The sequence below is a fragment of the Podarcis melisellensis genome, assembly GCF_964234715.1.
Source record: "Podarcis melisellensis genome assembly, chromosome: 17".
NCBI classification, from domain to species: Eukaryota; Metazoa; Chordata; class Lepidosauria; order Squamata; family Lacertidae; genus Podarcis; species Podarcis melisellensis.
The window spans coordinates 5,035,239-5,061,353 of NC_138534.1; the positions used below are offsets into that span (position 1 = coordinate 5,035,239).

Sequence of the window (26,115 nt, forward strand, 5' to 3'; positions counted from 1 at the left end):
GATAAGGCAAGTTCATGGCTGAGGAGGAGATACGGGGAGAGAGAGAAGGGAGTCAGCCATGTCACAGGGCCAGGGCGGACTTCTACAGGGCAGAAAAATAAAGCAGCTGTGGCCTGCCTCCTGCGCCTTTTAGTGGAGGTTTAATACCCAGGAACCAGTAAGCGACATTTTTCATGTCACCCGGCAAAACACTATCATGTGCTAGGAAAAAAGCAGTTGGCAGGAAAAGTGAGATGATGGACGAAAACAGAAGCCGAGTTTAGTTCCTCTTGCCTCCTTTCTGCGAAGCAGTTAGGTCGCTTTTGACTCTCGATATAAGTCATCTGGTGTGGTGCCTCCTTCTTCAGATGGTAATATATATTTACTTCCAGGACTTCAACATTTGGCGCGCCAGTCCTGCTGCTCAATGCGGGCCCTCCTGCTCATTCTGCTGAGGGAGTGTCCAATCTTGGCACCCAGTGAAATGTGGCCATGTTGAAGGGGTGGGAATGTTCTGTGTACAAGAGAAATTGGGCCAATGCAATGAGGAACTGAGGAGAATGAGCAAACAGTCTCTTGAGCATTATGGACTTTTGAGACCTCTTGTGGGCACCATAGGAGGCTCTGATGGGCACACTGGTGACCATGGGCACCACATTGGCGATCCCTAGCCTAAGCAAATTCATAGCTGAGGTGAGATTAGAATGGAGGACTTTATATGGAAGCTAAGGCCCCGAAAAGACTCAATATGGAGGCCAAATGGCCGAAATATTGGGAAATAATAGAAAAAGATGGAGATAACTGGAGGTTGCAGAGTTTGGAGAAACTAAAGGGTAAAGTGCGAGATTGGTTACATTATGCTCAGATTAAAGAAGTTTTTAAGTCGGACAAAAAGATAGGATTCCAGGTGGAAAAATCAAAGTTAGAAACAGAACTGTTAGAACCCAGTTCTAAGATACTTTCTAGAATGTATAACTTGCTGCTAAAATGGAACACACAAGATGAAATGGTCAAATCAGCTATGATAAAATGGGCACAGGACATAGGGTACAATATCATGTTTGCTGACTGGGAAAAGTTATGGACCACCGGTCTGAGATTCACGGCATGTAATGCCTTGAAAGAAAATATTATGAAAATGATATACAGGTGGTACATGACCCGAGTCAAGCTTGCAAAGATATACCATTTGTCAGATAATAAATGTTGGAAATGTAAAGAAACTGAAGGAACGTTTTTTCACCTCTGGTGGACCTGCCCTAGAGTTAAGGCTTTCTGGGAAATGATATATAATGAGCTGAAGAAGATATTTAAGTATACTTTCCCTAAGAAACCAGAGGCCTTTCTTCTGGGCATTGTCGGCCAGAGGGTGCAAAAGAAAGACCGAACTTTTTTTATGTATGCAACAACAGCAACAAGGATACTTATTGCTAAATACTGGAAAACCCAAGATTTGCCCACACTGGAAGAATGGCAGATGCAACTGATGGACTATATGGAACTGGCGGAAATGACTGGCAGAATCCGAGACCTGGGAGAAGAACTGGTGGAGGAGGACTGGAAGAAATTTAAGGATTATCTACAAAAACATTGCAAATTGTATGAATGTTAAGAAAGATGTAAGATTAGCAACAACATGGTACCAACAAACTAGTCAAAAGGAATAAGAATTTAAATGCTATTAAAAGAAAAGACAAATTTTTGATAAATATTATGTTAAAACTAAGTCTTTAGAATTATGATCTAAATTTTCTAAAATTTTAGATTTAATATTGGAAAATTATACTATAAGAATTGAAACAAGTTAATAAATTGCTGGTAAAACTTAAGAGTTTGGAATGCAGGAACGAGAGTCGTGAGGAAGTCCAATGAGGAGAATGAAATGTGGATATTGGAAAATTATATGTTACTCTGTATGTTTTTTACTGCTTAAAATTTTTTTTTAAATAAATATTATTTAAAAAAAAATAGAATGGAGGACTGCTAATAAATCTAAATCTTCCACCATCAATCTGAGTAGCTCACATCTTTTCCTCATTTAAGAAATTATTGAAAATTCATGCTTAGTTTTCATTCTTGCTTTTTTTCTTCACGATCCTTCTTCTTTTTTCTTGATGGCCATTTGTCCTGTTGTTCCTCTAGCTTCCCAATTCCTTTTTCCCTTTGTGTTTTATTTGATTGTAAACCTGAGGGCAAAACCACGTCTGTTTTAATATTTGTATGATGTCTGATAAGCACAGTATAAATAACAGGTGATAATTTGATGCATCTCTCCCCTCCAGAACACACTTTTCTCCACTCTTTGGCAGGTGCTTGAGGAAGCGATCTTTCTTTCCCTTATATTTGGGAAACAATGAAGTTGGAACTATAAATGAAGAGGGGCCGCCCACAAACACTTTGGTGGCACGCCCTGTGAAATGTGTTTGCTGTGATAGGTGATGACGACAACGGCACCATCTTGAGGAAAAATTGGAGACACGATGCCTTGAAACAGGGCTTCCTCCCCCGAGTCTGCTTTTCCCATCAGTGTTAGCAATGAGATGTTGTGCACACACTTCTGTGTTCTTCCACATAACGTAAGCCACAGTACATAAATATATCCTGCTTCCACCCTGTTGTTTCTTATGAAAAGTTGTGTGCGCGTTAGTGGCTTAAAACAGCGAAGTTGTTGTCCTCACTCCGTTTCAAGCTGCATTTGTACAGTGGTACCTCGGGTTACATACACTTCAGGTTACATACGCTTCAGGTTACAGACTCTGCTAACCCAGAAATAGTACCTCGGGTTAAGAATTTTACTTCAAGATGAGAACAGAAATTGTGCTCTGGCGGCGCAGTGGCAGCAGGAGGCCCCATTAAGCTAAAGTTGTGCTTCAGGTTAAGAACAGTTTCAGGTTAAGAATGGACCTCCAGAACGAATTAACTTCTTAACCTGAGGTACCACTGTACATTGTTGGGAATGAAGATGCATCCTCCTAATGTGCTTGACCTGTTTAATTTCCCTCTGCCTGCAACCCCTCCCCTCCGAACTTCTGTTCAATAAGCTGTCATCTGCACACATCACTTGGGAAGACAGGAGAACTAATACCAGTGTACCGAAAGAAGCAAAGATCACCAGTGTTGAAGCAATGATACCACATCAACTTCCTTGGTCTGGTCATATTGTACGGAGACCTGATTATTGTCTTCCAAAGCAACTACTCTATTCTGAACTTAAAAATGGAAAGCGTAATGCTGGTGGTCAACAAAAGAGGTTTAAAGACTGTCTCAAGGCAAATCTAAAAAAATGTAGTATGAACACTGACAACTGGGAAACACGGGCCTGCGAGTGCTCCAGTTGCAGAACAGCCTTTACCAAAGGTGTCATGGGCTTTGAAGAAACCCGAACTCAGGACGCAAGGGGGAAACGTGCTAAGAGGAAGGCACGCTTGGCAAATCCACACCGTGATCAACTCCCGCCCAGAAACCAATGTCCCCACTGCGGAAGGACATGTGGATCCAGAATTGGCCTCCACAGTCACTTACAGACTCATTGTTAAAACCGTGTTTGTGGAAGACAATCTAACTCGTCTACGGGTGATCATCATAGAAGAATAAAACACACTGCTCCAAAGAATTTGGGGAACAGTAGCTTACTCCCCACAGAGCTACAATTCTGAGCACACATAACAAACCACAATTCCCAGGGTTCTTGGGTGGGGGAAATATATGCTTTAAAGGTATTGTGTGTATGCAGCCTTAGAAAATGGCTACAAGAAGAAGAAGAGTTTGGATTTGAAGGAGTCTCAAAGCGGCTGACATTCTCCTTTCCCTTCCTCCCCCACAACAAACACTCTGTGAGGTGAGTGGGGCTGAGAGACTTCAAAGAAGTGTGACTGGCCCAAGGTCACCCAGCAGCTGCAGGTGGAGGAGCGGGGAAGCAAACCCGGTTCACCAGATTATGAGTCCACCACTCTTAACCACTACACCACACTGGCTCTATAATACAATTATATTATTGCATGTTAAAAGATGTATATTATATTAAAAGATGGGGCAGCCTCTCTGCCTGCAGGCTCAATGGAGTTTAATGTGGTATAATAATAATAATAGTAATAATAATAATAATAATAATAATAATAATAATAATAATAATATTCAAGCATTCAAAGTTGTGGATCTCATTCTCCTGCAGTCAGCCCATTCCAGCACCTGCTGTAAATGTGGAAACAGTGTTTTATGTTTGCATCAGGTGACAAGCAAGTTCTATTTGTGATTATTAATCTGTTATCCTGGCTAATTTGTCACTTTGTAAGGTCCGAAGGGGTGATGAGCTTGCAGGTGTAAACCAGACCCTGGTGGGCTGCCATACTATTATGCTTGCAGTTCCACTTTCCAACACATGGTGGAAGTAGGTTATCAGAGAAGCTCCCCCTCTCAGCCTCCCCAAACTATTATTCAGCTGACACATTTTTTATTATTACCTGTGATGATTTAATCTATGGGGGTGACTCATTTGCTCTTGGAAGTTGCTGCTTGAAGTTGCTGCAGTTATCCAATTAGCAATAGTGCATGCCTGAAAAGGACCTCCTCTGCTCCCCACCCCCATTCAGAACTAGGCAATCCCACTGGGGCAATTTCCTCTTCCAAAAGGTGTCAAGTTGGATTGGTGGGGCTTCTGTGATGCCTGTGCTGGTCCCCAAGTGCTTGGCGGCAGAGCCGTAGCTACAGGAGGGCTAGCCAGGTTTTTTTACCCTTGGCGAAGCCTCCAGAGGGCAGCCATTGAGGCTCCCAGCCTGCGGGAGGGTGTGCAAATGTGAGTTGTGGAGTGCCAAAAGAAAATCTAGTTTTGCCCCCGCTTGGGGGTTCCCAAGGGATGAAGGCATACATTGTGTGATATGGAGCAGTTCACTAGGAAATGCATCCATTTCCTGAGACAGTAGCCTCACTCTGCCTAATAGCAGAGCCTGATGCCACTGTCCTGCTGTGCCTCCTCTAGCTGCTTCAGGTTCCCCTTTCCAGCCCCAGTCTTCCTTGACACTGGATTTTTCTTCTTCTAAATTTGCTTGTATTCATAGATGCAGTTACTGTTGTTCTATTTATTTGCCGCTTACTGCAAACAAAAGCCAGCCGTGCCCTTTTCCAGAATACACCATTCTGGGGGCGCCTGCCAAGACCACATAACACAGGCCTTGAAAGACCTAAATTGGCTCCCAGTACGTTTCCGAGCACAATTCAAAGTGTTGGTGTTGATCTTTAAAGCCCTAAATGGCTTCGGCCCAGTATACCTGAAGAAGCGTCTCCAAACCCATCGTTCTGCCCGGACGCTGAGGTCCAGCTCTGAGGGCCTTCTGGTGGTTCCTTCACTACGAGAAGCAAAGTTACAGGGAACAAGGCAGAGGGCCTTCTTGGTAGTGGCCCCCGCCCTGTGGAACGCCCTCCCACCAGATGTTAAAGAGATAAACAACTACCTGATATATAGAAGACATCTGAAGGCAGCCCTGTTCAGGGCCATTGAGCATGCTCAGTCCCTCCTGGACTGTTTTGGGATGGCTCCCACTCCATTTAGAACTTTTTTCCTGAAGGGTTTTTTTTTGGTACTTCTGCAGACCTCTGGGTTTATCCAAGCCTAGGGATGCCTCCCTCTAATAAGTGGATGGTGCCATGACAGATACACAATGACCCACAGTCAGAGGACTGAGTTTGCTACGAGAACATAGGATGTACGTGAACTACTATAGACAGTACTTCCAACTGCCATGTAAAAAAGGTGCTGAATAAAGGTGAGGTATTAGGAGTACGCAAATATAACCACCATTACTCTCTTGTGGATTAGCATCCCTGCCTTCAAGCTCTGGAAAATGTGTGATTTGTGCATTAGAAGGGAAGGGAGAAGTGGGAAGGAACTAGAACATCTATACAGGGTCAGTTCGTTTTGTGAACTGACATTGCACTTATAAGCATTGGTCCCTTATAGTGTTTCACACTCTTAATTGGCTGCATGCTTAATTCTGTGTTAGACTGAGTCCACCAGTTTGTTGTATGTATGTTTGTTTGTTTGTATGTACGTATTTTTACATGCAGTACATTTAAAGCCCATTTAAGGCACATCTCCCCCAAAAGAATTCTGGGCACTGCAGTTTACCCCTAACAGAGAAACAATTCCCAGCACCCTTAACAAACTTCAGCTCCCGGGATTCTTGTTTGAGAGGTGTTTTAATTGTATGGTGTGCATGCAACCTATATCTTGCTACTCCTCCTGGAGTTCAGGGTTTTTCTCACAGCTTTCACAGTGTAATGGGCTAAGCTCACCGGGCCAAGTTCACCCAGTGGAGATTTGGACCCTTTGTTCATCCAAATCCAATGTTCCACCTATTATACTGCCCAACGAATCTGCTGGTGATGACAGTAGTAGGTGATACCAAAATATGAATTATCTCCTGCAGAGGAAGGGATTTTCCATCTTCTCCAGTGTAACCTGCAGGCTGCAAAGATGGAATTTAAAATTATACTCCCAAGATGTTCTTATTCACAATTATAATGGCATCCATTGGCAAATCTAGGCTTGCTCGCTCCCTTGTTTTAATATGCTCAAGTACAAATATGGGCTAGAAGTATATACTTAAACATTGCTTCAGGAGAGAGTTTACACTGGCAAGTCTCCAAATGATGCCATCTTTGGTAACAGCCCAGACTTGGTAGGATTCCATAAAAGTCTCACTTGCGCTACTGTGGTAGTAATTGTCTTAGATCTTCCTCGCTCTTTGTTTACTAAAGTCCACAGTCACAGAGCTGGAGAAGAAGCTCTCTCCCAGGTACACTAAAAATCAATTACTGGACTATATATTGAAATTTGCTAGGTAAACACTGAGATATCTTCTAAAGTGCCTTTATCTGTGTGTGTGTGTGTGTGTGTGTGTGTTAGCAAAATTTGACTCTGAATTTGTTTACCATCATGTTGCAAATTAAGCAGGAGAAAAGCAGCGTTTTAAATAAGCCATTGGTTTGTGCCGCATGGCATGTTGTTAGGGGCTAGTGGCTAAAGTAATCAAACTGAACGAAACATCTTAATATTCTGCAGGTAAGAGCCGAGGAGGCCCGTAAAAACGCAAGGATGGAAGAGGGCAGGTGCCTTGTTCATAGGTGGTGGGTGAAGGAGTGGCTGGGGGTCTGGATAGGAAGAATGTGGCAGCGAGGCCAGAGGAAGGGAAAACGGATCGCGCTGATAGGAAGTGACAGCAGCGGGCACAGAAAGGGTGCGGGGAAGGGGTCGAAGGAGAGTGATGGATGGGAGGTGACAGCGGGAAAGGAAAGGCGAGGACGGGGCTGGAGGGACTGGAGGAGCCCCGGCCAGCTTGGTGGCGCAATGCAAATCCACCTGCTACTCGGGGGTTCAATCCTGCCTGGCGGGTGGTCCCTGACCTCTTCCCGGGAGGCCGCCCCACCGCGCGCGCAGAGGATCGCTCGCCGGGTCCCTTTGCGCTCTTGTCCGGCTGCAGAGCCTCGCCATTGCGCGCCTCCCGCAGCCAACTGGAGAAGCCGGTAGGAGGAGAGCGGCGCGCGGAGAGGGCGATCCTGCGGGGAGGCGGGACGGGAGCCTTGCGCGTCGCAGGGCAGGCGAAGGGGCGGGCCCGGGTGTCGGGCGGCGGGGAGGGATCGGCACGCAGCACCTCCTCCCCGGGGAGGGAAGAGCAGCAACGCCGCCGCCGCCGCCGCAGCGCCCGGGCGCAAAGCGGGAGCCTGGAGGTGGGCGCGTCGCCCGGGCGCTGGAGACGGCGGGATCGGGGCCATGTTTCAGCGCGGGTCGCGGCGGCGCCGATCCACCCGAGCCGTGAGTCTTTCTCCCTGCGGAGGCGGCGGGGAAGGCGAGGCGGGGAGCCAGCCTGCCGGGACGCCGACGAGGCCCGCGCCGGTGCTGCGCTGGCTGGCCAGGATGGGGCGGGCGGGCCAGAGGCACCCCAGGATCGGGGGAAGGGGGTTTCGGAGGGCGGAGAGGGGGGTCTCTAAGGGGCGTTGCTCCCCCCATTTCCTCTCCCCGAGGGCTACTTGTCTCCGAGGGAATCGGGACCTCTGTGCCGGATCAGACCCGAGGCCTGTCTCGCCCGGCATCCTGTTCCTTACGGGAGGCGACCCCCGAGCCGGACGGGAGCGCAGCCGGCCTCTCCAGCGCCTGCTGTTCCCCGGCGGGCTGCTTCTGATCTCCGGCGTGGGCGGGGGCCGTGGGTCGATTTATTCTCCATGCATTTGCCTGGTCCATTTTAAAAGCCACCTAGGTGGTCACTACCACGTGTTGTGGTAGTGCATTCCAGGGTGGGAAGCAGAATTTCCTCTCGTCTGTCGCGAATCTCCCACCCTTCATCTTATAACAGAGGGAGAAAAGCTTGTTTCTATACACTGACTCGATGCTAGGTGTAATTTTATATACCTGTGTTATATCCCCACCCCTTACTCACCTTTTTTCCCAACCCCCAAACACTGTCCTCCAGTCCTTTGATCGTTTGAATTGCACTTTACTGCATCCTTTCTAGCCCCACAATATCCTTTTGAGTTTTTGCAACCCGAATTATACACCGTATTCCCAGTGTAGTTCTACCATAGGCTTGTATAAGGGCATTTCAGTATTGACAGTATTGACAGTTTTATTTGCAATTTCTTTCCTTACGATTCCCTAAGGTGGAATTCACCCTTTTCACAGCTGCCACATGTCAAGACAGCATTTTCACTGACCTGTCCTTCACAACCTTACAGCCTCTTTTGTGGTCTGGCATCACTAGTTCAGACCCCAATAAGGTTTAAGTGCAATTAGGATTTTGTGAGAAACGTTGTGAAAACTGTATAAAAACCCAAGAACACAGCTTCTACAAAGATTTGTTGGCACCTTTGAAGAACTCTAGGAGGATAATGGGACAGGACTTGCCTTTGCAGAAGCCATGCTGATTCTTCTTCAGAAAGGCTTGTTCTTCTATATGCTTGATAATCTTATCTTTAATAATTTCAGCAAATTTACCCAGAACAGATGTTAGGCTAATTTGTTTGTAATTTCCTAGATTCCCCCAATTACTATTATTTAAATAGTTTTATATTTGCCACCTTCCAGTCCTCAGGTACAGAGATCAATTCTAGGGAGAAGTTGCATGTTTTTGTTAAAGACCAGCAATTTCATATTTGAGTACTTCAAGAACTTTTAGGTGGATACCATCTGGGCTCAGCATTGTGCTAATTTGTTAATTTGTTAATAAGGTTTCTGTCACCACAGCCTTGCTAAAAAAAAAGCCACTTCCGGCATAGGCATCTTTTGCACTGACATATTGTGAGAGTTTTAAAAGGACTGTTGTACCATAAATAAGGCTTTCTATGGAGCTACTTGGGGACGCAGGTGGCGCTGTGGTGTAAACTACTGGGCCTTGGGCTTGCCGATCGCAAGGTCGGCTGTTCGAATCCCAGCGACGGGGTGAGCTCCCATTGTTCAGTCCCTGCTCCTGCGAACCTAGCAGTTTGAAAGCACGTCAAAGTGCAAGTAGAAAAATAGGTACCACTCTGGCGGGAAGGTAAACGGCGTTTCCGTGTGCTGCTCTGGTTTCTCCAGAAGCGGCTTAGTCATGCTGGCCACATGACCCAGAAAAACTGTCTGCAGACAAACGTCGGCTTCCTCGGCCAGTAAAGCGAGATGAGCACCACAACCCCAGAGTCATCCGTGACTGGACTTAACTGTCAGGGGTCCTTTACCTTTACCTTTTTTATGGAGCTACTGTGTGGTACAGGACGCGGGTGGTGCTGTGGGTTAAACCACTGAGCCTAGGACTTGCCGATCAGAAGGTCGGCGGTTCGAATCCCATTGCTCAGTCCCACATGACCTGGAAGCTGTACGTCCCTCAGCCAATAAAGCGAGATGAGTGCCACAACCCCAGAGTCGGCCACGACTGGACCTAATGGTCAGGGGTCCCTTTACCTTTACATGTGTGGTGCAAGGGCCTCCCTTTCCTGTGCTCAGAAGAAGCTATGGGGTACTGAGTTACAGGAGATGGCTGTGAAAGCAATATAGGTTAGATGTTAACGTCTAAGTGTTTAGTGGGACACTGAGGTATGGGGAGTATGTGTTGTAAGAGTTATTAAAGGGTTGCTACAGATGTTGGGACTCTGGGCAATATAGGGTTCAGTGGGCCCCTGTGTTGTGCCATTGCATGGGCATCCCAAGGAGTTATATGGCACCAGGATCTCTTCCCCCTCCGTTCTATGGACCAGAGAAGATGCTGAGAAAGGTTGAGGCATAGAAACATTGTAAGATGTTCTCTAGAGCAGTATGGAGCCTTGTGGGATAATGTGTTGCCCAGCTCATGGAAGGACTACTGCCGCAGAAAACGCTGTCTGTTTCTGTGTTCCTTGGTTTGGTGGTGTGTGTGACCTTGCACACCCTATAGAAACTAAGCTGTGGTTGATGACCTGAGGGAATTCTGATGAGGATTGTTGTAGCTATTACCCAAGGTGATTATAATGGCTTACTCTGAGGTGCCAGGGCCCTCTAAGGCCCTAATGATGTGCTATGGGGTACTGTATTGCAGAATCCTCAAAAAGTGTTCATGAGGCACTTGGACAGTGCTTGCTAGATATTGGGATTCTTGCAAAGAATGTTATAGAGAGGCTTTGGTTTCATCCAGGAAGACTGTTCTTAAACAAAAGCATATTTTAAGGACCAGAATAGCTATTCCTGAACTCTGGAGTAACCCTCCAGATGTTGCTGGACTACAGTGCACATCAGCCCTGGCCATCATGGCCAGTGGTCAAGGATTATGGAAGTTGTAGTTCAACAACTTCTATAGGGTACCATGTTGCCTACCGCTGCCTTTAGTGTTAAGCGGTCCTGGGTGTGCATTCTTATGGCTTTAAAAGAAATTTCTGGAGTGGGCCATGCAAGAGTAACGTCAGCTTACTTGAGGACTGAAGCAAATTTACTTCAGTGTCAATGGTTTGGTCCCTGCATACCTCTAAAGCACAACCTCCACACCTATGTTCCATCATGACCGATAACCAAGAGCGTTCGCTTGCACATACCACCCCTGTCCTAAATTTGAGCAGCAACGCCATGTGGATAGAATATTGCATGGGGCCACTTCCTTCATGAAGGCCGCACCAGAGACAATGCTAACCTTTGTATTTGTGGGCAGGTGGGGAAGCAGTTGGTGGATGGGAATATGAAAGTGTTTATTTTAATACATTTAAATATGTTGCATATTCCTATGAAATGCTGCCTTTAGTTGTTTTATATCTAGCATATAACCATAGTCTTGATATATCAGTGCTCTGAAACTTGAGACGTTATAGGCAAGGTACATAGGAACTTTCCTTCTACTGGATCAGGCCATTAGCCCATCTAGGCCCGTATTGTCCGCACTGATTGACGGCGGCTCTCCAAGGCCTGAACAGAAAAATATAATTGTGTGTATGCGCAGGTAGCTGTGGAGCATCACATTGCCAAGAGATCCAAAATGCTTTGGGGTCTTTTCCAGGGCTCACGAGGGATTCTGTGGGTCTCTGAGCTACTGGAGCTTCTACAAAAATTATAGGATTTCGTCTCTTCAATTCCTATTTTGCAGAGGATATACGTCTGTCCCTAAATCTTGCCGCTATGGCTGACACTGAGTTTTCCCAATGTATGGATTGTGTTGTTCTTATAGCATTTTGTATCCCCTTGGTCAAGTGCCATGACGCTCTTGACACTAAATGAATTAACAGGCAAAGTAACGTTTAAAATTGTGTGCAATTCATTACAGACATCCGACCCTGCCCTGTTGTTGGGGTCTGCAGCACAGGAAGAGGCGATTTAATCTCTTCCTGCTCCAGCTGCAAACTCCCTATCCCCACCCCAATGACTGCAAGGCTTGTGGGGTGAATTAAATTCCCACTGGTGCCATTAACTTCTCTTCAGCTGGAGTCTGGAGATGAGGACTAAAGAGTTAAACCAAAAGCTTAATGGAAGAGGTGGGGTTTGCCAGAAGAGGTAGAAAGGTGGCGAGTTGTGTTGTGAGAGGGAGGGCGTTCTCCAACCAAGGCCTAAGGGGCAAAGAGAGAATGGGCGGAGGTGTTTAAGAGAGCAGGTGACGTTTCGGCAGCTAACCCCAAAGTCGTGGAGTTGAAGGAGTGAAGATCGCAGCTGGCAGAGATCTCTCCGGACGCAAAGGCAGGGAAATAAGGTGGGAAATGAGAAATCAAGCCTGAGAAGGTTGGGTTTGGGGTGATGGGGACCCTGTGCTGTTCCTGAAGAAGACAATTGAGGCAATTATACAGGAAAGGTTCCTACGCTGGAGCTGCCCAGAAGGAGATGATGCACCATCAGTAAGAAATATAAAGGTTGTGTTGGACAAGAGAAGGCTCCCCTGCAGCCATGGCAACAGATGTGGAGATGCTGTCATCTCAGGGCCTTCTTCAGGTGGACTTATTGTAGACCCTTAGCAGGAGAGCTAGGGCAGTATTCAGCAATTAATGCTTCTAACTTAATTTCAGTGGGTCTACACTAATTAAGACTTAGTTGAACGCTCACCTGTAGCCCTTAATTTGTTGTGCTCATGTCCCAGTGTTGGGGTGTCCATGGGAGTGGAGGTTTCTGTTGTTTTCCTGCCTTGCCTCTGCCTTGGGGTGAATGGGGACCAGGTTGTTAACTCTCTGACTGGCCTCCCGGCTGACCTGGTTTCCCTGTTCAAGAGCAATTCAGGTTAGGTCCACACCTCTTGTTTGGTTCTGAGGGCTTGGGGCTGACAGGTGCAGTTCGGCAGCTGCAGTGGATACCTTTTGTGGGTGCATAAAGCTCAACCCCGCACGACTGCCTCCCCAACGGGCCACCTGCCGACTGTCCCGCTCCTCCTCTCTGTTTTCCATCTACTTTTCTTGGAACGTAGTTGTGGGTTTTGGAGCAAGATATTGGCAGCGGGCGGAGATCCAAAGGTGAAATTGGGCCCAGAGACTCACAAAATTGTGTGTGTAGGTGTCGAATGGGGCTGGTGGGCAGGTTGAGATTGAGCAAGAGAACAGGATAGAGAGATTGTGTAGGAGCAGGAGTTCAATAGGGTTCTCTGTCTATACAATTCGTAATTCGGTGCGACGCTGCAACTGGGAACACCACAGACCCAAATCCTGCCGTAACAGATCAGGAGATGGATTTCCCTTTCAGTTAACGTTGGGATTATTTGAGGCATTTTGGGGTCATGCTGGGCCATGGGGTGGGTGGAGGGCTGGTGGGGGTGGCGGGGTTCTTGAACAGGGAGCAACTGTTGTGTGGGAGAAAGCATAGGGGTCCTATACGATGTATCCCGAATCTGGGATTTGGGGGTGGGGTGGGGGGAGATTGCTTATTACGTCAGCCCTGGCAGATTTGATTTCCCAAAGCTGCATCTGATGAAATAGATCTCCGCCTTCCTTGAAATCCCTTCTAAGCTGCAGGAGGATGGGTAGCGGCAGCAGTTGGCAGATGTGAGGGGGAAAGAATCATCTTGCTTGTGGATACTGTGCAATCTCTCCAGCACCACGGAATAAGTTTTGGTTACAGTTTTGTTTGTTCCTGGTGGTGGCTGTCATCTTTTTGTTCCAAAAACCTTACCTCTGTGGGCATGGGTAAGGGGGCCTTTTCCCGAGCAGATATATCTATATCATCTATATCTATATCTATATATGAATCAAAGGGTCACATTCGTTTCTCTATTAACAGACAGTTCCTTTCTGATGGCAAGCTCATTTTTAAAGTTGCTGCAACGGCAGAGCCTTTGAGCATATGCAGAGTGTTTCCCAAAACTGAAGGGCACACTCTTCTGTTGAGAACAGGTTCATAACAACACATGCGTTTAACACACAAACGATCATTTGCTTTATATCTTTATGTAGTGGCAACAGATTTGAAGACTGAAATTCTGGTAGATGGGTAAAAATTCTGGCCAGGTAGAGATCATGGTTCCCTAGTTTGCTTTTCCTTATTTTTAAAAGTTTCGTGCTGCCTTTCCACAGCTTGAGGTGGGTCACAATTTTTTTTTTTATTTAAATGAGAACAATATATAGAGTTGACAGCAGGTAGTTAAAAGTGAAACTTCAGACTTGGGGGGGGGGGTCCAGGGGTGCCAGGAATGGAGGCGCCAGAGCTAGCCTTTTCTACTGCCTCCATCTTGATTCTGTCGTGCTCGGTTCACCCTTTTTTCCAAAGGGATTTTTTTCCTGCCCAGTTTCCAGGCACTGCTTCAGTGATTCTTGCCTTGGGGGAAGTGGGAGCGGCTCCTGGCACCTTCTCTCTCCCCCCCCCCCTTTCCTGGTGTGTCATCTTAGCTGTTCATTGGCGCAAAGAAACCCACACCAAAGAGGCAAGACGGATGAAAAGTGGCAGGAAGGGAGAGTTAGGAAAGTTCTTGTTCCGCATCGAGGCCTTTCCACTTTTACCCTGTTTCGCCCCCCCAATTATTATTTTTTGAGGCACTTTGCTGCCCACTTTCTCAGCCACCTGCGGTGGCAGGAAGCCAACATCTGGCCTGTTTATGTCTTGCTGAACTGAGCTGAGGCAGGTCCTGGCCTGTGGGTGGCTTCCTGGCACCCAAATGAAGTTACGCTTCTCCCACAGTGCCTTGCTGCTCTCAGACGGGAATTAGCTTCCTTACAAATCCTTCTTTAGGCCAAAGTGCAGACAGGATTTCACCCACGAGTCTCCGGCTGCTGCGGTTAACAGTCAGGAGTGATGATGATGATGATGATGATAATAATAATAATAATTTATTTATACCCCGCCCATCTAGCTGGGTTTCCCCAGCTACTCTGGGCGGCTTCCAACAAAATGTTAAAATACAATAGTCTGTTAAACATTAAAAGCTTCCCTAAACAGGGCTGCCTTCAGACGTCTTCTAAAAGTCTGGTAGTTGTTTATCTCTTTGACATCTGCTGGAAGGGCGTTCCACAGGGTGGGCGCCACTACCGAGAAGGCCCTCTGCCTGGTTCCCTGTAGCTTTGCTTCTCACAATGAGGGAACTGCCAGAAGGCCCTCGGCGCTGGACCTCAGTGTCCGGGTAGAATGATGGGGGTGGAGACGCTTCTTCAGGTGTACTGGACTGAGACTGTTTAGGGCTTTAAAGGTCAACACCAACACTTTGAACTGGCTCGGAAATCTACTGGGAGCCAATGTAGGTCTTTCAAGACCGGTGTTATGTGGCCTCGGCGACCACTCCTAGTCACCAGTCTAGCTGCCGCATTCTGGATTAGTTGTAGTTTCCGGGGCGCCTTCAAAGGTAGCCCCACATAGAGTGCATTGCAGTAGTCCAAGCGAGAGATAACTGGAGCATGCACCACTCTGGCGAGACAGTCCGGGGGCAGGTAGGGTCTCAGCCTGCATACCAGGTGGAGTTGGTAGACAGCTGCCCTGGACACAGAATTGACCTGTGCCTCCATGGACAGATGCGAGTCCAGAATGACTCCCAAGTTGCGCACCTGGTCCTTCAGGAGCACAGTTACCCCATTCAGGACCAGGGAGTCCTCCACACCTGCCCACCTTCTGTCCCCCCCAAAACAGTACTTCTGTCTTGTCAGGATTTAACCTCAATCTTTTAGCCGCCATCCATCCTCCAAGCACTCACACAGTATTTTCACTGTCTTCACTGGTTCTGATTTAAAAGAGAGGTAGAGCTGGGTATCATCCGCATACTGATGAACACCCAGGCCAAACCCCCTGATGATCTCTCCCAGCGGCTTCATGTAGATGTTGAAAAGCATGGGGGAGAGGACAGAACCCTGAGGCACCCCACAAGTGAGAGCCCAGGGGCCTGAACACTCATCCCCCAACACCACTTTCTGAAGAGGACCGGTGTGAGGGAATATATTGCCATTAACAAATATGCGCGGGCGTCCTGATTTTAGAAGCACCTGCCCATGTTGGTACAGGCCCCTGTCACTGGGGCCACAGTCAGGGGACCTTGTAGAAATGTCTCTTAGCTTAAGATGCTGCTGCCTGAAGGTTTGAGGGGCAGGCTTCATGAGATCTGCTTTGCAACGGCAGACCCTTGTTCCGAGAGACAGTGCAGCAGCCACAGAGTGGGTTCTGCCATGAAGCTCACTGGGTTACCTTGGGCCAGTCAGTGTCTTTTAGCCCGACCTAGCTCACAGGGTTGTTGTGAGAATAAAATGAGGAGGTGCAGGGCCACGTGCACCAACTTTTGCTCCATGGAGAAATGATGCTGATATAAACACAGTAATTAACAAATTAATGCTGAATATCTTCTCCTAGCTGCCTTGTACCTGGCATTACCTGGGAATTCTAAGAAACCCCCCTCCCCCCCAAAAAATCAGTGCAATTTTGAAATCTGTGTTTTAAACCAGAGTTCCTTGATCTCAGGAACCATCATGTAAAATTTAGTTAACGCTTTCTTAGCCGCTGTCTGTCCAAATGCATAGCAAATTACCAAAATATATGGTCGAAGATGGGAACAGTCACAAAGGTGTGCATAGCTGGTGTCAATAGGAAACCGGTGTGTGGTTGTCGATTCCTGGTTATTCAGGATTCCTGACCGATGGGAGCAGATGGATAGAGCTGGTGTCAATACTGGTGGAAATGGAGTTGCATATTGATCGCAATCAACGGGTGCGAACCATAGTGATGAGGGTGTGCTGGCGGGATTGGCAGACCTGGTGACACACCTGGTGAATGGGTAGCAGTCCTGGTGAATGGGTAGATGCTGAACCAAAAACAAACCCCTGTGTTGCAATAAGAACCAGTCACAACAATACAAACACAACACGTAGGCTAATAGTCAAGTCAAGTCAAGTAACCTTTATTGGCATCACATAAGAACATTCAGAATACATTTGAAATAGCTAGGCCAGTGCGATCTCGTCGCCACCCCAAAAGCACAGTCACCAGCCAAAGGGCAGAAGAGGCGAGCAATCCACCTCATCTCTGTGGGTTTCCAGCAAGGGCAGGATCTTTGGCGACAAAAAATCAAATAGAGGAGCTTAGCTACTGTCTTGGTGAGCTCCTGGTCTCTCCCCTGTAATAAGAAGCGCATAACCTCCGTCTCTGGTTTCCATGTTGGAATACATAGATGGTCTAGAAATCATTGGCGGAGATCATCATACATTTTACAGTTAAGGGCCATGTGAGCTAGAGTTTCCACCTGGTGGGCATCGCATGGGCAGATCCTGTCTCCTTCTGCCAAACCCACAAACCTGCCCCAAAGGAGGTTAGAAGGATTAGAATTAATCTTGCGGATTAAACAAAAATTGTAAATAATTAAGATTAAATTCCTGCGCCCAAGAGAGTCGAAAATAAAGAGGGGAGCATGTTTTTTCCGCAGCTGAGATTAGTTCCTGGTGATCTATGTCCCACAGCCTAGTTTTTAACAGTCTTGGCGACTGGGAAAGCCCAGGAGATCCTCTGAAAGTCTGAGTTGTAGGCTAATAGTTAGTAGGGAATATATAATAGAATAATGACATCATTCAAATTATAGGAATAATCCAATACTACTGAAGTAGCTCAGTTTTGTTATCATTCATCAGTTGTATGCCTTGTATCTTCTTTCCAGTTGATGAAGACTATTACAAAACAGTAGTATCATTCTGGAGACACTGTCCTTTTGAGGCTTTTGGGACGTCTTCCATCGAAACTTTTGAAAGACTATTGTGAGACTGTCCTTAGACATCTGTTTTGAACACAGGGCTCGACCGTCCTCGCTACCACTCTCTTATATTGTACATAAGAACTTTGATTGGCTTATTCCTATAATTTGAATGATATTATTATTCTATTCTATATTCTCTACTAACTATGAGCCTACGTGTTGTGTTTGTATTGTTGTGATGGATAGAGGCTGGCTTCCTGTGCACTGTCACAATAATACTAACAATTTTATTATTTATGCCCCTCCTATCTGGTTGGGTTCCCCCAGCCATTCTGGGAGGTTTACAGCATCTATAAAAATATAGTCAAATATCAAGCATTAAAAGCTTCCCGATACAGGGCTGTACAGGGTATTATCTGGTGATACTGGTGGATGTTGGTGCTCCTGATGTTTCTGCTGCTGACGTCTTCTCCCTCTGTCCCACAACAGCTGCCTGAGGTGGAGGACCCTGACCGGGGCCAACCGTGTCAGAGGTGCGGAGAGCAGTGCCCAGGCTTCCTAGTGCATGGATGGAGGTAGGAGAATGTGCTGCCCCTCCCTCCATCAAATCTCCCTCCATCCTCTATGAGATCTCCCCCTCCCCAACTGTCTCCCTGTTTATTGGACCTCTAGGGATTATTTGTGCTGTGTCGCCCTCCTTTGCCATGAGGGCGTCCCTTCTCTCACTTGACATCTCCCATGCTGCTTCGAAGGCTCCCCAACCCCCTGGAGCACATATGGGGAGGTGGGCTGCAGAAGGAAAGGGGGGAATAAGCAAAAAATGGCCTCTCCCCAGCTGTCCATGGAAGCCTCCGCTGGATTCGAGAGCCTTCTATGGGCAGAGAAACACAGTTGGATCCAAACCCCTGTGGATCCGCAGCCTTTCGGGCTGCCATCTCCTTCCTAGGGAGTAAGTCCCATTGAAGACGGCAGGATGGATTTCTGAGCAAGAGGAGAAACTGCAGGGTGTGCATCTCTTTCCTCCTTTTCTACCTTGCTGATTTGATTCGCTCTGTCTTGCCCGCCTTTCATTCCTCCCGTCTTGTACTTAGCGCCCTGCCTGCTGCCCCTCAAGCCTTTCTGAACAGAAATCTAGATAAGCAAGTTAAAACCTTCCCCCCTTTCCTCCTGTCACTATGGATTCTCCTTATTCCACATCCTTATTGGTAGCTCTAATTTGTCCCTTGCCTCTCTCTTCGCATTCATGTCTTCCTCTTGCAGACACATCACTCCAGACTCATTTTTCTCTCTCTTTCACATCCAGCCTCCCCCCCCCCCAAAAAAAATGAATTGCTGCAGGAAAGCAGTGGAGTGGAAGAGCCTTTCCTTTCTGTCTCTTTCCATCACTCACTTCATTTCTGCCCACCCCCCGCCCCCCGCCCTGGCGTAGCCCCCACCCTGCATCTTTCATTGTCCTCGTTCATTTCCAGGCACTTGTCACGCAGTTGCCTCGCTGTGGTCTTGCTGCCCGCAGAGACTGTAAGACACGGCAGGCAGGAATCTCTCCCCTTCCTCTCTCTTTAATGAGCTGATGGCCCCGTTTTGCAGGAATAGCACAGCCTGCCGTTGGGGCCCTTTCGCCCCACTCCTGCGTTCCCATTTTGTGGTGCTGGAGAAATTCTCATGATGAACTTGTGCTTAACAGCGCGATTAGGGGTGGGCGATTCACGGGAAGTAAGTGTGGTCTGTGTCATATTTGCATTGCAGGGGCCATGGTAAAACAGAAACGTGGGAACTTGCACTGGAAGCCGCCCTTGGGGGATTTGCATGAAGGAGTGGGGCAGGTTAAACCACAGAGCCTAGGACTTGCCGATCAGAAGGTCGACAGTTCAAATCCCCGCAACAGGGTGAGCTCCCATTGCTCGGTCCCAGCTCCTGCCAACATAGCAGTTCGAAAGCACGTCAAAGTAAAATAGGTACCACTTTGGCAGGAAGGTAAATGGCATTTCCGTGCGCTGCTCTGGTTCGCCAGAAGTGGCTTAGTCCTGCTGGCCACACGACCCAGAAGCTGTATGCCGGCTCCCTCGGCCAGTAAAGTGAGATGAGCGCCGCAACCCCAGAGTCGGCCACGACTGGACTTAACAGTCAGGAGTCCCTTTACCTTTAAGGATGAATTAGCACAGTGGTCTCCCACCACCACCCTGCTTTCTTCACACCATCAAGTTTGAACCTATCTTGTTATTCAGCTACTCAAACATCCTGTTTTTCCCTTATAACTGGTGGTCACAGCGACATTTGAGGTCTCTGCCTCTGTGTAGACTTGGTGCACCTTTTATATTTGTCAGGGTTGTGTCTCTTAGGGCTCAACAGGCGGGCGAGTTATGGCAAAGCGTTGAGGATCTTGAGGCAGCAGTAGAGCTTTGCTGGGCAGCTTGGTTGTCTCAGGGTCTAGTTGGTGTTTGGGGACTGTATCCCTGGAGACATTACGTTTCCCTTCCTCTGCAGGAAGATCTGCCAACACTGCAAGTGCCCAAGGGAGGAGCATGCGGTGCGCATGGTGCCAGTCGACCTGGAGAGGATGATGTGCCGCCTCATCTCTGACTTCCAGCGCCACTCGATCTCAGACGACGACTCTGGCTGCGCCTCTGAGGAGTACGCCTGGGTGCCCCCAGGACTCAAGCCTGAGCAGGTAACCCTAGAGCACCATCTGCACCAGGGTCTGTTTGGGAACCAGGATCGGAACTTCTGCACAGTGGACGCTCGGGTTGCGAACATGATCCGTGCGGGATGCACGTTCACAACCCGCAGCGTCCGCAACTCGCAGCAGCCTGTCTGCGCACACACGGGTTGCGATTCGGCGCTTCTGCGCATGTACGACTGCCAAAACCCAGAAGTAACCCGTTCTGGTACTTCCGGGTTTCGGCGGTCTGTAACCTGAAAAAATGCAACCTGAAGCATCTGTAACCCAAGGTATGACTGTATCTTTAAAATTAATTGCAAACAAATAATAGGCTTATTATTGAATCACCGTACTTTTCTGTGTATAAGACTATGGTTTTTTCTTTCAAAATCATGCTAAAAAGTGGGGGTCATCTTATTCATTGGTAGTGCATAGGGTGGGCATTTGATTGGTTGCTGCTGCAGCTGTCAGTGGCTACTGTGCATGTTATTGGTTGTTGCATCAAAGGTGTTGTTGATTGGCTGATGCTCCAGCAGTTGGGCGGGTGATTGGCAGCTTCTTCCGGGGATGGGACAGACGGAAGGTGGATTTTGCAACACCCCCTAAAAAAAGCTCAACATCCCATGGCAATCCTCCGCAAAAAAAGCTGAACAACTCTGTGTCATCTCCCCCATTTTCTTAAATTTGAGTCCCCCCAAATAGGGGGCGTGTTATACACGGGGGCGTCTTATAGATGGAAAATTATGGTAATTTTTTTGTCATTGTCATGTTTATATCTTTGGGTTTTGTGTCCTCAAATGCAAAACTGTCTACTTTGGTCTCAGTTTTGTCCCAGTGTGACTGTCATGGCTCCCCCAACACACACACACTATCCACAGGTGGGGGGGGCATAGTTTGGTGAGTGTCCTGAGCAACGTCAGATGCCCTTGCCTTCCCATCCAACTTGGAACTACAGTTCCCAGAGTTCCCAGGAAGAGGAGGGAATGACTTCCAAAGCTAGTTTAAGTCTGTAGCGTAAATTGGAGGCCTTCAAAGCTGCAGTTTCATGTCACGTAGCTTTTCTCTTTGAAGGAGGTCACGGAGATAAGTGAGGAAGTAATTGGTAAATTTCAGAAGGAGAAAAATATATGCTCTGTGCTGTTGGAGCCCTGCTAAGTCAAGAGGAGGCAGTTCTTATGAACCCCTCTGGGCCTTTCTGACCCAGAAGCCTTGCTACACCCTTGGCCACGTCATGATAATCTAAGATTATAATAATACCCTTTAAACTACAAGCTGTTCTCTTTGTGTTATTAAGGCTGGTTGTTAGAAGGGGGAGGGAAAAGCAGAGGCTGGTGACTATAGTAAATAACCACACCGAGACACAAACGCTGGCCTTTGGGATCCAGGATTCCCGTTCTCCTGAAGGAGTTAAATTAGATCCACCGCCAGACAGGAGCCAATTCGACCTGGTAGGGAGTGCAGGCAGCTGCCCTGGAGGGTAGAATTCCACAGGCTCCAGGTTAACCAGGAAAATCTTCTAGGGAGAGCCCAGTCCTCTGCCCACCCACTCAAGACATTTCAGGGTCATTTGGTCTGGAGAGGGAGGGGGAATCGCCCCACCCATTTCCCCTCATTTCATACAACGGAACGGAGGGAGAACCCCTTCCCTTAGGAACAGGTGAAAAGGAAAGTGCAGTCAGGAAAGCACTTGGGAAGGACATTCGTTATATACCGTATTTTTCGTCCTATAGGGCGCACTGGCCCATAGGACGCACCTCGTTTTTTGGGGGGGGGATGAATAAAAAAAATTATTTCCCCCCCAGCCGCGGCTGCCGCCCCAAGCCTTACGCACACCTGCCCGAAGCATGGGGCACCCTCCAGAGGGCTCTGCGTGCTTTGGGCGGCAGGCTGCCGCCCCAAGCCTCGTGCGCTCGGCGTGAGGTCCCGCCGGGCGCGCAAGGCTTGTGGACACTCGCCGGGGCTGCAGGCTGCTGCCCGCAAGCCTTGTGAGCTCGCGGGAACTTTCGCCGGGCTTGCAAGGCTTGTGGATAGCTTCCTGAAGCCTGGAGAGCGAGAGGGGTCGGTGCGCACCGATGCCTCTCGCTCTCCAGGCTTCAGTGAAAGCCTGCATTCGCCCCATAGGACGCACACACATTTCCCCTTCATTTTTGGAGGGGAAAAAGTGAGTCCTATGGAGCGAAAAATACGGTATTTATCGCCTACCTTCGGCAGCATAAATCCTTACCCTCAAGTTCACCCTCACAATAACCCTGTTAGGTAGGCTAGGCCGAGAGATGATGACTGGCCCAAAGTCTCCCAGAGAACTTTTCCCCCTAAAAGCTATTTTTTATTAAAGCTCGAAAAACAAAGAAAAAGCAATATACAGAAATAACAACAAATATCAAGAATTTTTTAATAGAAAAACTAAAAGAAAGAAAAAGAACAGACTTCCCATTCTCTGTCTATCAGCTTAAAAAACTTATTTAAAACTCTTACAGTCATACCTCGGGATAAATGTGCTTCAAGTTAAGTATTTTTGGGTTGCGCTCCGCGGCGACCTGGAAGTAACGGAGCGTGCTACTTACGAGTTTCGCCGCGCGTGCATGCGCAGATGATCAAAATGACGTCATGTGCATGCGCGGAAGTGGTGAAACGCGACCCACAGATGTGCAGACGCGGGTTGCGTTCGCTTCAGGATGTGAACGGTGCTCCAGAACGGATCCCATTCGCATCCCGAGGTACCACTGTACTCTGTAATAACATCCAACTTGTCTAATCTCCTTAAAGTCAACCAGTGCATTTTTTTGACCGCATGGGGAATGCAACCGAGGCGGTTCTGCTCAGCGTAGACCCACTGAAATGAACAGACATTAGTAAGTTAGGGCCATTAATAACTAGCAAATACTAATCATTATGAACATGTTCACACGTCATGGTAAATCACTTAATGGTTTACTGTAATGCACCTACCTGGACTCTTTATCTCTTCTTTGCTCGCATCCAGAGAAAACAATTAAGCCCAACCAAGGATTGTGGTCTGTTTCATATCAACAAACGACAATCAATAAACTGGAGCAAATCTTCAGTATAGATCATAGTTCGTTGGGACAAAGCAAACCACAATTTCTAGTTCAGATGTAATGCTAAGCCAGGGATCTTGGTTAGTTTCCTTCCATCTCAAGCAGTAAGGAGAAAGGCAGCTGCAATTCACTTAGACAATAAGCCGTGGATTATTCCTGGCTTGCTATGATGTGTGAATTATGATGGGCTGTGTGTGGGATCAAAATCCCTTGACCTGTCAGTGCAAGGATTCCCACTAGTGCAACGAGACTTTCCCCACTTCTTCTCCCACCACACACACCCTGGACCCTCCTCAAATCTGCTCTGGGGGGCTGGAGGGGAACCCCAGAAGAGATTTAGGGGGCTCACAGTGGGAGTGAAGTCCTGCTGCACTGGAAGGATGGCTACATCGGATACAAGCCTCTATCTTGCAATGGGTAAGAATTTTTCACTGAGAGCTCAATGTTGAAAAGCAGTATATAAATGTTCCAAATAAACGTACGAAGGGTTGTTTTTTCCTTTTGTCGCAAGTGTTTTCCTTCTCTGACTAACCCATAATAGTGAATGGCAGCAATTTTTGTGTATTGAGAAGGGGGACTAATAGAATGCATTCAGGGACACATTTCGAGTGAGTAGAAAAACTACTTCTGTAAGATGCAAATTCAGACCTCCACTCATCCCCAGAGCAAAGATGACATTGGGTTGGATCCAGACTAGCAGTGCAACCCCATAGGAGTGTATTCAGAAGTGTGCCCCATTGAATTCAATGGGATCTACTCTCGGGTGAGTGAGCACAGAATTGCAGCTTCATTTAGTTGTACTTAGGTCCCATTGAAATCAGTGGATCAAGTGATATTCTAAATTTCAGAAGCAATTTACTGGGTCAACTGATGTTCTAAAATTTTCAGGCTAGGATAATCGGTGCACTTTTTATTTTAAAGGAAGTCATTTGGTCTGATCTTTACCTTAATAAAGTTGAGGATTGTTCAGAACAACATGGTAGGAAGTTTTTAAAAAGAGGCGGTGTCAATTTAATTACAAACCAGTTGCTGCCTTTTTTGTAGGGGGTGTGTTGTGAAATCTGATCACTTCAGCAAGGCCAGGCTGTAATCTGATTAGCACAGCTCTTGTTTTAAGCTGATTACTGAGAAACATTTCTTTAAGACTTTCCATTGCTTTCATTGTACAAGGTGTTTACCCTGCTTATCTTGTTGATTATCAGGAAAACCCATGGGGCATGTTGACCAAGAGAGAGTGCTTTTTCTCAGGCCATGCGCTGAGCTTATGAGCTCAGAGTGGTCTCTATCCGGTGCACCTGAGTAGCTCTCCCTGTGCACTGTTTGGAGAGTTGCTAGGAGTCCCGTTCTCCTTATAGAGCTGCAATTCTCAGAGTTCCCTGTGAAGAAGGACTGATAGTTAAACCTCTCCTGGAACTGTTCCTCTGTGAGGGCAATAGGGCATCTTCTAACAACTCTCAGCACCCTTAGCAAACTACACTTCCCAGGATCCTTTGGCTGTTTAAAGGGGCACCATTTTGCCTTAAACATGTGGTATGAATGTAGCCCAGGCATGGCCAAACTTGGCCCTCCAGCTGTTTTGGGACTACAGTTCCCATCATTCCTGACCACCGGTCCTTTTAGCTAGGGTTGATGGGAGTTGTAGTCCCAAAACAGCTGGAGGGCCAAGTTTGGCAGTGCCTGATGTAGCCTGAAGGAGATCACCGCGTCAATCCAAATTCGCTTCCACATTTTGAACATTCCTGTAAAGAACTTGCCTTCCTTGGACTCCTGGAAAACTTGGAGACGGAGCAGAAGGCCTCTGCTTGGGCTGCTGGGCAGCAGGACTCTAGCCCTTGTGAGCCTCCCTTCTGGTCTCCCCTATTTGACCCACTAATGGCTCTCTTTACCTCCAGGTCTATCAGTTCTTCAGCTGCCTCCCAGAGGACAAAGTCCCGTACGTCAACAGCCCTGGGGAAAGGTACCGCATTCGCCAGCTGCTCCACCAGCTTCCCCCCCATGACAGCGAGGTGAGAAGGGCATTTTTTTATTCCACACTGAGAAGGAACAGGATGATTTAAGAGGGAATGGGTGAGCTTGCGAGCTCAGAGGGGTCGTATTGGCAGTACCTCGGGTTAAGAACTTAATTCGTTCTGGAGGTCTGTTCTTAACCTGAAACTGTTCTTAACCTGAAGCACCACTTTAGCTAATGGGGCCTCCTGCTGCCTCCGTGCCACCACCACACAATTTCTGTTTTCATCCTGAAGCAAAGTTCTTAACTTGAGGTACTATTTCTGGGTTAGCAGAGTCTGTAACCTGAAGCGTCTGTAACCTGAGGTACCACTGTACAGATTTTGCAGCAGAATTCAAAAGGATGCTGTAAACTGGGCTCAAACGACGACTCTCATCAGTCTCATCCAGTGCTGGCTGGGGATTATGGGCATTGTAGTCAAACAACATCTGTAGGCCAACAGGTTGATTACGGGTAACCCTGTGGGTGGTGACCAGATGTATGTTTTGCAAGCTCCGTCATTGAAGGCTGCAACTGAGGCCCTGCTGTTAGTCCACTACTTTTAGAAATACAGCTGGCAGGCGCTAGGGACCGGGCCTTTTTGGTGATGTTGCCTCACATTTATGGAACTCCCTCCCTGGTGAGATCAAACAGACTCATAGCTATCAAGCATCCCTTATCTGGCGGGACAGTCCCTTATCCCAGCGCCATGGTCCCGCTGCATGTCCCTTAAATAAGCTACTGAAGGTAATGGGGCCCTTTCTATGTCCAGCTGTCCTTTGTCAACAACAAATTGTTGCTTTTTTGTGTTGAATATATGCTATATGGTAATTTATGGACCTAATAGGTATCTAAAGCCATTTGCACGCAACAAAATATGTATTT

General features: G+C 47.5%; 1 protein-coding gene across 2 annotated transcripts in view; it reads left to right on the forward strand.

Moving 5' to 3' along the window:
- The first annotated feature begins 7,654 nt into the window (after positions 1-7,654).
- The window catches only part of PRICKLE3 (prickle planar cell polarity protein 3), a 35,577-nt gene continuing 17,116 nt past the window's right edge, over positions 7,655-26,115 (forward strand). The window contains exons 1-4 of one of the 2 annotated variants that reach the window (XM_081894146.1): positions 7,655-7,786; positions 18,015-18,100; positions 20,010-20,193; positions 25,136-25,249. In XM_081894146.1, coding sequence (XP_081750272.1) covers positions 7,745-7,786; positions 18,015-18,100; positions 20,010-20,193; positions 25,136-25,249 — 426 coding nt within the window. In that variant the 5' untranslated portion in view covers positions 7,655-7,744. Of the gene's footprint in view, positions 7,787-9,952; positions 12,144-18,014; positions 18,101-20,009; positions 20,194-25,135; positions 25,250-26,115 lie in introns of those variants that run through there. The other variant, XM_081894147.1, reaches the window with a different exon arrangement.